Source organism: Hetaerina americana, unplaced genomic scaffold (assembly GCF_022747635.1).
Source record: "Hetaerina americana unplaced genomic scaffold, ioHetAmer1.1.p SCAF_3, whole genome shotgun sequence".
NCBI lineage: Eukaryota > Metazoa > Arthropoda > Insecta > Odonata > Calopterygidae > Hetaerina > Hetaerina americana.
Genome location: NW_027286874.1, coordinates 75,230,473 through 75,243,175, shown reverse-complemented (window position 1 = coordinate 75,243,175; position 12,703 = coordinate 75,230,473). Strand labels below are relative to the sequence as shown.

General features: G+C 38.4%; 1 protein-coding gene and 1 long non-coding RNA gene across 2 annotated transcripts; both read right to left on the bottom strand.

Moving 5' to 3' along the window:
- Positions 1-455: 455 nt before the first annotated feature.
- Positions 456-8,062, bottom strand: stv (BAG domain-containing protein starvin). The gene is made up of 2 exons (XM_071587243.1): positions 7,833-8,062; positions 456-3,102 (listed from the first exon to the last, which is right to left on the bottom strand). The coding sequence occupies exons 1-2, from the start codon at positions 7,998-8,000 to the stop codon at positions 877-879; spliced, it is 2,394 nt and encodes a 797-aa protein (XP_071443344.1). The 5' UTR covers positions 8,001-8,062; the 3' UTR covers positions 456-876.
- A 394-nt stretch (positions 8,063-8,456) lies between these two features.
- LOC139690902 (uncharacterized) lies at positions 8,457-9,778 on the bottom strand. Its single transcript, XR_011701524.1, has 3 exons — positions 9,474-9,778; positions 9,328-9,402; positions 8,457-8,509 (listed from the first exon to the last, which is right to left on the bottom strand). It is a non-coding gene; the product is annotated as an uncharacterized lncRNA (long non-coding RNA).
- Between the last annotated feature and the right edge of the window lie 2,925 nt (positions 9,779-12,703).

Below are 12,703 nucleotides of genomic sequence, written 5' to 3'. Positions count from 1 at the left end.
TTCTACCCCCACCAACTGGACAGATGCCAGGATTCCCTTCGTCACTCTCCGGCTACGGTACGTCTTTCATAAGAGCTTCAAGGGTTCTCAGTGCAGATGATTCGCACCGTAACGATTTTCGCAGAATGCAGACATCGGAAGATACCAAAAATTCATTACACACACGAATGCATACTTACTTTTCGCACTGCATCCCGGGAATGGGAAAATACGGTTGAAACTTGAGATTTCAAAACCAGATGAAACAATCACACTTGCTAAAAATAATGCCAGCAATGGTGGTCATATAAAAAGATCCAAAATGCTTTGTGAGGTGATAAAGAGTCTACGAACAATGAAGTTACGCAGAAGAGACAAAAAACCAAATACTTGGGACCTTTAATCAAGGAATCCAAAAGAGATTATTGCGACATCAGTATTGAGAAGGGTTACACAACAAAATAAAGACACTCGAGTGATATGCAAGCCAGATCATATTTATTTAGCTTGAAGGAACATTTGCAGTTCAGTTTGATCACTTTATATGTACACTCAATGTAATGCACTATGTACATGAGTAAGTATAAAAAAGGTGGATCAAACTAGGTCACATATAAATAAACAAAGATAATTAAAAAAATGACTTAGATGAACACTTTTGCATCACAAAGCAAAACTGAATAATAATAAAAACATGCATTTTCAACAACATAAATATGCTTAACTTGGACAAATGTTTTAGGCTAACATTCAATATACACAGTCATAATTTACGGTATTCAATAACTGCCAACTATTCGTGACAAAAATGATTTAAATAGGAATCAAATCTAAGAGGAAAGTACTCTGAATTTGTAGTAACATGACAAAATGTCAAATTAATACTGATTCATTACCCTAAGAAGAGGCCTCTTTCTTTTCTGCTTCAACTGGAGGTATATCATTGACATTTGGCTTGTCTGTGCTCGCAATTGTTACGTCACTGGCAGATTCACTTTCTTTGGATACATTAACACTTTCATGTTGAGCATTCTGAGTGCTTACTGGTTCATTGGAATCACTTTTTTTTAAAACACCTCCGTCTGAAGCAACTGGCTCACCACCCGCTGCATTTTCTTGCCCAGTTGTAACAGAAGCTGCCCCATCTACAACACCATTTCCCTCACTCACAGCACTGCCTCCCTTATTACAATTACTGTCTGCAGTGTCCGTGTTTCCATCACAGCTCCCAGAGTTAGCATTCGCACCATCGGTGGTAGCAGTGTCAATGGCTATTTTCTCATCACCCTCTCCCCCACTCATTTGCACTTCAGTTTCGGTGGGTTTGACGTCAGAAGCTCCTGCATCTTGGGATTCCGTTTTACTCATATTTTCTGGAATAACCTCCATCACTTCAGGAATCTGAGTTGATTCTCCAGGTTTACTTTCTGGTTCAGAGTTACTCGCCATACCCTCTTCCTTGACCTCAGTGCCACTGCCCGTTGCAACTTCCATAGGCGTTTCAGACTGGGTTGACTCCTGAGTGCTGACCTCAGTGTTCACAGTTTCTGATTTCGCAGGTTCTTGACTATCCAGATTTTGTTGAACTTCCATAGATTCTGAAGGCACTTTATCTGCCTCACCATTGGCAACAGCCTTACTCTGAGACATCTCCTCACAAACATCAGTACCACCACTTTTGTCATCCATCACAACATCTGTGGTCTTGCTTATCTCAGTTTCTCCTCCAGTAGTCTCTTGAGGCAGTGGAGCTTTCGACTCCAAAAGACTAATGCACCTCTCAATCAAACGTATTGCTTCTTTACGAGCCTGTCTTATACTATCTTTCCCCTCGGTTTCAATATCGTCCAGTTTAAGAAGATTCCTAGTTAGCATCTCATCCAAGTAAATGTACTCCTTGTCACTTCTAGATCCAGAGAAACTTTCCACCTTATTCTTTAATTTATTCACCTCTTCCACAATTGCCTGAACTCTGGCAATAGGGTCCTTAGGGAGAGCTTGCTTGGGAGGGGGCGGTTGCTGCTGTGGAGGAGGGGTTTCCGGTTTTGGCTTTTGAGGGGCACTTGCCTGTGGGTGAGGTGTACTATGTTGTGGGAAGGGTCCACTGGCCTGTTGAAAGGGTCCACTGGCCTGATGAAACGGCCCACTGGCCTGCTGAAAGGGCCCACTAGCCTGGTGGAAAGGCCCACCGGCCTGGTGAAAAGGCCCACTGGCTTGATGAAAAGGCCCACTGGCATGTGGAAAGGGTCCACTTGCCTGAGGGTGAGGTGCACTACTTTGGCTCCGGGTTGAACCAGAGGGCGAATGGCTGGATGCAAAAGAAGAAGAATGACTTCCTGGTGATGCAGAAGCATAACTATAGGAAGCATTAGGTTGGCCAAATCCAGAAGATGAATGCGATGACGATGACGAATAAGACCCTTGCCCTTCCTGTGATCTGGGCAGTACTGGTTCATCCCTGCCTTCGACAAATATTGGAATATGTCTCACATTACCCTGCTTTGCAGTCGATTGAGGTGCAGGCCCAGCTCCAGATGCCTTCGGGAATGGAGGTGGTTTGCCAGGATTGCTGACATTTGATGCGGAAGCAGGGGTGGCTTCATTATCACCACCAGCGGTTGGATTTACAGGACTGTTGTTAACTTCGACTTTTGTCACAAAGCGTTTAGCTTGCGGGGCTTCAACCTGGGTACGGTTGTCGGGTGGTGCCGACCAGGATCTCTGACTGCGACTCGCTTCACTGTTATCAATCGGGTTGGATTTTTGGGATTCACCAAGATCCACCGTGTTTCTCATACCATACTGAGGTATCTTGCGAGTTCGGCTACGAGACGAAGTCGTTTCACCACCACCACTATCTTCGTGAATGACTGGTATAGGAATGGCTTCCCCTTCACCATAAGAGCCTGAGCCACTTCCGCCCGATGAATGCCGCTGCCGATAAACATTTGGACCAGCAGCCTCGGGGTGAAAGAAGTGAGACTCTGTTTCGGGAGGAACAGTGTTCCACGCAGTAGGTCTTAAGTGTTCAGCAAATTCAGGATGACGAGAGGCCAAATCTTCAAAATGTGCTCTCATGTCAGGACTTGACATCATGTCTTGGTCCATGAATGGAAAACCAGCCTGCAGAAAAAAAGTCAGATGATTCACTAAACATTGTAAACCGGAGCTTCAAAAACATACAAAAATCTCTTAAATTTAGCATGCGACACTTGGGCAGAGCTGTTCTTTGTTTACATTCTCTACGGAAATTAATGAGAGCCCTAATTCGATTAGCTAAGTTTTTTTTTTGATATTTGACAACTATGCCAACTAATTTGTTCATTGAGCCATTGACTGCCCATCCCAGGTTTTTCATTAACTGTTTCGAGTATGAAATTCTGAATGAATCTGGTAGCTTTCATTTGTATTTTGTATAATTCAGGAATTGAAGCTTTGTGCACTGGGTCTGAATTCTTAATACACACCAAAAATGATTCCAATGAAAAATATAACTCCTAAATTTGACTATTTCACCGCCATTCATTCCAAGAAGAGACATTTCTATGATCTGGCGCTGCATTCGTGATTTTGGAGTGCAATTTCCCCCAAGTTAGGCATGATATCAGCATGACACACAAGTATTTTCCCCTTAGGTTCCCTTAATGTTTACTCCTACATCTTTAATGGCATAAAATGGTTTTCCTTACAGAAACGCATTATGAAGTTTTCATATTTAGCCAGAGAACCCAAATGGGACTCTTGAAGAGGCATTATCATCATTCATTGACTTGGTGCTATCAATCATAAAGCATATCATTGTACTTCTCATCGATACAAATGTGAAATGAAAGGGCTTCATTGGGGTACACTAATGGCTACTCTACCAAAAGCCTAACAAATTCCATCAATCAGGTTTAACTACTTGCTAGGATCCTAAAGCATTTAAGAGTGAACTCAATTTAACACTTTTGTCATTAATCTTATATTATAGCCACAAATTAATTCCATGGTTGCAGTATTTATGAGAATAGTAATCATTGAAAGGTATAACTGACCACTACCAATTTTGGGCAGAAACTTTTGATAGACAAATCATTTTTATTTAAAGATTGCTGTTTTTGTGGAAGTTATTTTAATTTACTAGGCAATCATTTAAAATTCTTTCTGATCACTAAAGCCAAATTTAAACTGATTATTCATCCTGTGACTAACAATTTTAAGGTAAGTGGCTTAAGTGGTGGTCTAAGCATAATGTAGTTATCACTTTTTGATGTTAGGAATTTATGTGAAGTTTTTCCACACATTTATAGTAATTGATCTAGCCCTGACACATTTTACAATAAAACATGAACACCAAGAAACTTATCTTCAACTAGAAAATCATTTTAAATGAAACTACTATCAATTGATAACCCAGCTAAATAACTGCTTCAAGTGATTTTAATGAAAAATCAAACATGAAGCAACCTATAATTAACCGATTAAAAATGTATGAAGTATCTTGTATTTTTCAGTTCTTGTGATGTTTTGATTTCACTGCACTGCATTTGACTTATTTTAAAATACGGTTAAAACCGTGAATGACTGTGGCAGAGTATTTGAAGCCAAATTAACAAATTTAATTCATTTTTTAAATGGGCAAACCTTCAAGAGAATGCCAAATAGTGAAAATTCATCATATTGGTATCTTGTTATAAAAAAACCAAATTAAAATCTGCCAGCAATCATCCTTTAGCTTTAGATTGCCATAATTAAGGTAGCAGTTCATGGGTATCAAGCTAATTGCTCGGCCAGGAGCATTTAAGAATGAAAGAGGAGAAAATGAGAAACGTTCTAGGCAGAATTCACAATTAAAAATCCAAGAACTAGAGACTTTAAAAAATGAGAGATGGACCTTTCCATTTAAATTGACTTGTACTTTCAGAGCTTGATTTGGAATCCGAAGCCAGAGGAATGATGTCACTTCATAAATCAACTAATGTTTTTGCTCATAAAATTACCCTTGAGGCATAATAATTGTGATTGCAAACACAAAAAAATGGTTTGAGAATGCCCTATGAATTTCCTCCCTTACCAAAATGCCAGACCAAAAGAAAAGAGAAAATGATGCCTCTACGATAACGGATCTATAGTACAAATGAAACCTACAGGATGCATTCTCTATGTAGTTTCCAGAAAGCTTGCTACACGAAAGAAGTTTGAATGAAAATCTCATATCGTAAATTACATCCCAATGACAAATCTCAAGTCTAAGTCGCTAATAATGGACATTTATTTATGCATGTGTAAAACATAAGAACAAAATCTTAACACAGTACTGCAAAAGTTTCCATTTCACTGAATAATTCTTGACAAACAGTCAATTTTACAATTGACAGCTATTTTATGAACAGAAATGTTCTTGAATTACTGAGTACACCTCAGGAGGAAATCATTTTGGTGAGAAAACACATTTGTACACAAACAGCTCACAATAACACTGCTGTGTACCTTAAAGTTTCAAGGGTTGGATAATGAGCATAGAGTTGAGAGCTTTAATCCAATCAACGAAGAGCAAAACTGAAATGGGGACCAGGTCGAGTTTCTAGCTCAATAGAGAAATGATGAAGCTATTGTCATGACATAAGACAGAATTGGCATTAAGAGAGGAAAACAGACAAATAACCAAAAATGCACTTATATTAGTAGCAGTAGGAAATCGTATGGGCATAATACAAGGGTATAATGACAACCACCACAGTCAGATCGAACTTTAAATGAATCAGTATGCAATTCTTTCAATCAGTGTACATTCAGTGTCTTACTCTTATGACAGTGATTTCCTAGCATATTAACTGCATACATTTCTTTCGCATCTTCCACTGAAAAAAGGTCAGGTCAAAAAAGGTCCAGGTCAACATTTTCATTTTTGACCTGGACATCAAACTTATGGCCTGAACGTAGGCCTCAATCCCAGGACAACCCAGGGGGAATTTCATCAGATATACTCAAAATATGAAGCTTAAATTTGGTTGGGTTAGAATAGGGGAGTCATGGTAACTTGATTAATGATTTGGTACCTTGAAAATTGTAATCGGGGGGGTTTTAAAAATCACAGGAACAACTGTTACATAAATTATACTTATTAGCAAGAAGATTTAACGTTCTTTTTCTAGCTATGTCCATTCCTGCCAATTCACAATGACTACCAAGTGGCTAAATACATTCTAAACTATCCCTTCAGCTACTGTTTATTTTAAACTATTAAGGCGACTTAACGTTCATTGATATGTACAATAGTTATCCACAACGGTGTTCGCACTGTATTAATTTTCAAGATTTGGCCTTCCTCAGGCAGATGATAAAACATACAAGTTTGTAATCAATTAATGCATTTAGCAAATAAAATTAAAACTTGTCCCTACAAATAATAATTTAAATGAAAAACCAACTTCAACCAACATTAATGAATACAAACTGGAATTCCACCGCATAGAAATAACATCACAACACGTACAAGTATACGTATCTTCCTGCTGTGCGTCACGAAATACATATAACTGAATTTCACGAGCGCCCAAAAAAACTAAAACTAAATAACTTTGTAATCCGACCCAACGGGTTAATACCGAAATTCCGTTTTTGGAAGAAGTGCGTAGACAAATAAAAAACTCGACCTTAAATTTTCAGAATAGATGCAATAATACCGTTAAACTAAGCGCTCCCAACGTTAGATTACGTAATTTCTGCACTCGCTCCCAAAAGAAATGCTGGATAATTATAATTGTAAATTAACTAAGCCGACGGAAATGGAATGGCTAAATCTAAAAACTCCTTTCCGAAATACAATTAAAAGCACCAAAAGTCAAACTTTGCTCCATATCTCGAAAGCCCTCATACATTTCCTTATTCTTAAAATAATTTTAATTTCCAATCCGGTTTGGTTAAAAACTGAAATAATTTTATCATAAATCCATGAAGTAAACATTGAAATCTAGTTCGGACTTTTTATTTGGATATTCCGGACGTTTAATGAAACAAAAATGTATCGCAATCCGCCAACAATAGGATTTTATATGATACAGAAAAAAGGGATTGATTAAATAAACTTTACTACATGCTCCAACTCGATTCTCCGTGATTTGAACTTGGCTGTTAACTTTTTATCCCATCCACATATCATGCAACTTACTTCGTTTCATACTATATATAACTCAAGAGCATAGGCCAAAATTCAATTCTCTAGTTCCAAATTTAGGCGTCTAAAATGAATTAACAAATTAACGAACACTTGAATGCAATTGATTTCGCGCCCAAAGGTAGTTGACGAGTCGTCGTCAATCCTACTCGCATTTACTGGCCCCAATGTTCAAGTTCAATTAATTATTTAGAAGAACGCATACATGAAATGTGGGCAAAAACGATGATACTTTTCTGAAATGCCAATGTTTCCAATTGCCACGTTTCCAAGCCAGCGTTAACGGAGGAACAAAATACCAGTGCGAATCTTTCATTAGTTCACACACAAACACTTATCACAGAATAACTAATCCAGATCCACACTTTACGCAAAGCGTTCCCAATAAACACACGACAGTCAACTCGTTAAACAATCCAATCTTCTAATCCTATAAATATCACGGGCATATCAAGTTACACCGAGGGATTTATAGGCCTCGCAGTACACTATTTCTGGTGGCGGAGGTAATTCAAAATGACGTTAAAAACACGTATCAATTAATTAACTTTTGGAAAGAGTTATTAATAAATTTCTCCCGAAAAATAACAATTATGAGAAGATAAACAGGAGTAGACTAACTTTACAAACAGCTCTTACACATGCTACCTAGAATATACAATTACATTTGTTTATAAACAAATAAAAAACTTACCCTCGCAAATGCCGGACTGGAGGAAAATCCTCCCCAAGAAGGAGACGGCTCAAACGACATGCCTCTGTCGTGGTGCAGATGATCTCTCAATTCTTTCAAAATTTCGTCGCAGGTTTTACCGCGCAATCGATCACCCAACCTTCCTTTATCACGAAACGAGAATGACATGACTTCAAGGATGATGCACTTGTTTTTATAGATTCCCGTCCGAATACCTGCTGCAGCGAGAACATTCTATAATATTCCACGTTCCGCTCAGCCAACCAGTTGATATGATACAAAAAGGGGGGGTAGTAGCCAATCAGAGAGGTAGTATTATCTTGAGCTTCCCGAAGTTTCCTGAACGAAGCGGACTGATCGTGAACCACCCATACCTTTCACCGTGGGCATTCTCCTACTAAGTAGTTACGACCATTATAAACAGATGGCAGCATCTTCCAATCGTTGATGTCTGGACGAATCTTCCTAACCCCTCCCCTTCTCGTTGCTCATTTTTATTAATCGGAAGGGAATCCAAGAAAATTAGTTCATGGAAATGAATACTAATCCATTAAGAATGCATTATTTACAAACGTAAATGCATCTAGTTTAATAATACCACGGTGTAAGGGCATTAAAATTGGACTCACTTTTCTAACTAAAATATATGTGAATAAATATCTTCGTACGGATATCACCTGGAGAGACAATTGCGGAAATTCATTAATGCAAATAGAGTGATTTCGACAGTTTTGTTAATCTAATCATGGGTGGACTTTAAATTTCTACTTAATGGCGGGCGTTACCGCAAGCACCACAAATGTTTTAATAAATTTCAAAGTCAAATTTCATAAAACAGCCGCGAAGTTAGCCGGTTGGGGCTAGCCCTGATAGTAATTCACATGATCATAAAAATATTTAAAATGGGGAACCGATGCCACCAAATAACTTTTTTTAACAACTAAATATTTGCAGCGAACACTCAGGTGAACGAATTGTATACAATTATGAAGTTTATCATGGCAAAATATTTCTTCACATAAACTTGAAAGAGAATGATGAAAGCAAAACTTTATGCCATGAAAATTATATAAAGTACTACTTCATACCATGTACTTAAAGAGTTGGCCAAACGAATCCAATTAATAAAAGTTGGACTCGTGAGTATTCCGCTAACTATATTTCAATTCAATTTATTTGGGAGACAAACATCCATTGAAAAATTTAAGTGTTCTCATCATACATTAGATTGAATTTCTTACTAACTTGAATGTTGAATTTCTAAATGTGGTGCACATCATACAGAAGAATATTCCTCATCACTGGAGGAACATACAGAATGGTTAATGATTGTATTGTCAATGTGTAACAGTTTTAGCTTAAAATAATTAATTAACAAGAAAAATATAAATGTAGTTGTCAGAAACTGCTGATGAGAAGAACTAGAAAGTCTAGAAATAATACCAATTCTGGTAGTCTCAGACCTGTTTATGTGATGGGTGGAGGAATGTTTCACCTTGTAAGCATCATGATGGAACCAAGTCCTGAAGAGGCTGCTGTTCGTTCACCTGTTAAGCAGGGAGCACAGGACCTGTTACCAACACCTTCACTTGTTTCTCCTTGCTCTATCCAAGCAAATCAATTACGTAAAAGACTACTCACCAGCAGAAGTCTTCTTGGGGAGACAACTCTAAAGACCTGGTGGCTGACTTGGCAGTGGTAGGAGGAGGTCAGTAGTTTTGCAACAAGAATACCAACCGGAGAACCAGAAGGATTAGCAGTATGGAGCAGGAGCGTATCCTAAAACAAGCAGATGAGCTGGGTATAATGAAAGAGGACATATTACAGTTTGGCAATTGGGTGCTTTGGAGAAACCAAAAAGCAACATAATGAAAGGAAGCCATATAGGACTTACTCAGAAAAGGGTTAGGCCATGTGACGTGGATCAGTGACTAGGTGTACACCCCTTAAAGGCACCCTCACTCCTGAAGGCACATGCAGTCCGGTTGATGTATGCAGGGCATCCACTGAGAGCCAGTGTTGGTATTGATGATCAGACACACAACAGAAGTTCTGAAATAGCCATCGGACGTTGAGAAACCAGACTAAAATCTTCAAACCAAAATTAAAACATAAATTCAGTGGGAATAGTTTATATAGCTCAGTTTATGGTTATAGCCATAAAATCTAGTTCATAAAAATTATTTTGCTCGTGCTAACATTTAACTTCATTTGTAAGCCTATGGATCCATTCCAAAATTCACTGTCAGTGTTATCAGTTTGGCAAGTTTGTTTCAATATTGACTGGTAGGTACTGGTTAGATATGATTTATAAGGTTCCAGAGTAGATATACCTTTTGCTGTATAAAGTTGTCTGTTGGCGGCAAGTCTTGACTAATATGTATATGTATTGAAGTGAGTTCTAAATGATTTCCATTAGTTTGGAAAATAAAGACCAAAAGATACAAACTCCGCAAATGTCACTTCTATCTAAGTGTTGTCAATAGGCTATATCATTTCAACCAGCAAATGAATCAGTATACATTAAAAATCATGTCAAAAAGATGTCACTGGCCGTTTGGTTTATTTCTCGTGCATTTGGAGACCTAAATAAGATGATAGTATGACTAAATTAGTTTATGAAGTAATAATTTTGAACTTATAAGCTCATTTCTTTTCTCTCTAATAGGTAGCATGTTATCAAAATTTTTCTCAAATCTACGATAACATCTTGATTCTTGTCAGATGTCCACCACTAAAGGTTCAATTTTGTGCCACCCTAAATGAACTTACTCAATAATACTACAAGGGACATTTCCCCTGGGTGTTCTATGTATTCCATCTCATTCTCCATCAAAATAGTTTAGTTTCAACCACACTCTTTACAGCCAAACAGATGGGTTAGCTATGGGTTCCCCACTGTCCCCCTTCCTAGCCGAGGTCTTCCTCAATTCTGTAGAAGAACATCTTTTTAATGCTGACAATCAGCATAACAAAAACGTGGGCTATTGGTTTCGTTACGTTGACCTATGGTATGCTATGCCTATGGACCGGAACCAACTGACAGTTAGACTCCTTCCTTAATTTCCTAAACACTCTTCATCGGAATATCTCCTTCTCCATGGAAAAAGACGTCAATGGCACCATCAACTTCCTCGACTTGACAATCGCAATTAGGGATAATAGACACGAATTTGCAATTTATAGGAAACCCACTTATACAGACCACATAATTTCTAATGATTCCACACACCACTTTTCTCACAAACACGCAGCCCTCCACTCCATGATCCACCGCCTCCTACACATCCCCCATTCCCCCAAAAACTTCAACATTGAACTCGTGAATATCACTAATATAGCTACCAACAATGGTTACAACCCCAAACTAGTTGACACATTACTAGGGAAAAAACAAAAAGCAATGGCCATAAAAAGCATTTTCGTATCACAGCCCGCAGTATCTAAAGATTTTAAGTGGTGCTCGATCCCATTTCTGGGAGATCTTTCATATAGGATTTCCAACTGCCTACCCACCTCACTCAAAGCAGCCTTCTACCCACCCATAACCCTCTCCAAACTTCTAGCCAATGGAAAAGACACACCCAGGATAGCCTTCTCAAAAAACTCCCAAAAGGATTAAAAATGGACGCTCTCGAGCAATTAGAGATAAGAAGGCACTTGGTAAACCCCAAAACGCACTTTGTAATGAGCAATTGCTCCCATACCCCTCCCCACTCCTCTACGAGAAACTAGCCTGGAAATGGTCAAAACAACCCATCAACGCACCTGAGAGCCCCCACCCCTCTCAGGTCCTTCCAACCCTCCCCGCCCCCACTCTGTCCTGAGGGTATATATTCTTGCTCTGTCTGTTTTGCAAATTTGTACCTGATGATGCCGCAAGTCGGTGAAACGCGTTGTACCTTATAATAAAATCTGCGGAAAAGTACGAGTCTTTCTTTTTAGCATGGATATTAAATACTTCCACGAAGTGCAGCCTGAAACAATAGAAATATATACTACTTCTTCATTTGTTTTTGCTGTTTCTCCCATGTATTCCTAAACTCTTAAGTAGTTTCATGGGGATGCTATTCATCCCAACGACCTCATTTGATTTCAATTGCCTTAATGATCTTTCTAACTTATAATTAAGTATCCCTGGTCCTAAGATAACCCCCATCTATATCAAATTCTCTGTCTATGTCTTAACTTCACCCTTAATATATTTTCCACATGGATCCTCTTATGTATTCCTTCCATTTCTCTCAAATTTTAGTGGCTCATATTATAATTCTCATGTCGTATCTTAATAGTATACATGGATTTTTCCTTCCTACTACCTGATAATGGATTCACCTTTCAGTACAACCATTCCGTGCACCCATTTTTGATAAACATCCACGTATCCTAAAACAGTCTTCTTCCACCCACTAATTTGGCCCTGTTAGTTAGCTGCCTCAGTTAATTATTCAACTCTTTGTAGTTTCTTCTACCTAACTCTGGGTTTACATTCTTCTATTTCTTTCTCTCATCTATCTTCATGGTCATATCGTCTGTAATCCATGATTTCCTTGTCCTTTTCCTATTAACCGTTCCTATACTTTCAACATCCCCGTATTGATATCCTCCCAATTTTCTTCTGCTGCATCCATCACCTTTGATCACACTTTTTTCTAATCTCTGGGTACTATTTTCTTTTCATTCTGATTAATGCAACTACTTACCATTTCCTCATCCATCTCCCCTATTTAATCCAACATTACATTTCAATAGTACTAAATTATTATCTGGGTCTGCATGCTCTCGGAAAAGCTCAACATTATTAGTAATTCACAATGGGGCTATCCAAAAGGAAGATCAAAAGAAGATGCACCTTTTGATGCCATTAAATT

Bases quoted from the DNA above. Each gene is read 5' to 3' on its own strand.
- stv (XM_071587243.1), bottom strand. From the start codon at position 8,000: ATGTCATTCTCGTTTCGTGATAAAGGAAGGTTGGGTGATCGATTGCGC. The intron at 3,103-7,832 runs GTAAGTTTTTTA...TTTTTTCTGCAG, and splicing joins CCAGTCCGGCATTTGCGAGG to GCTGGTTTTCCATTCATGGA.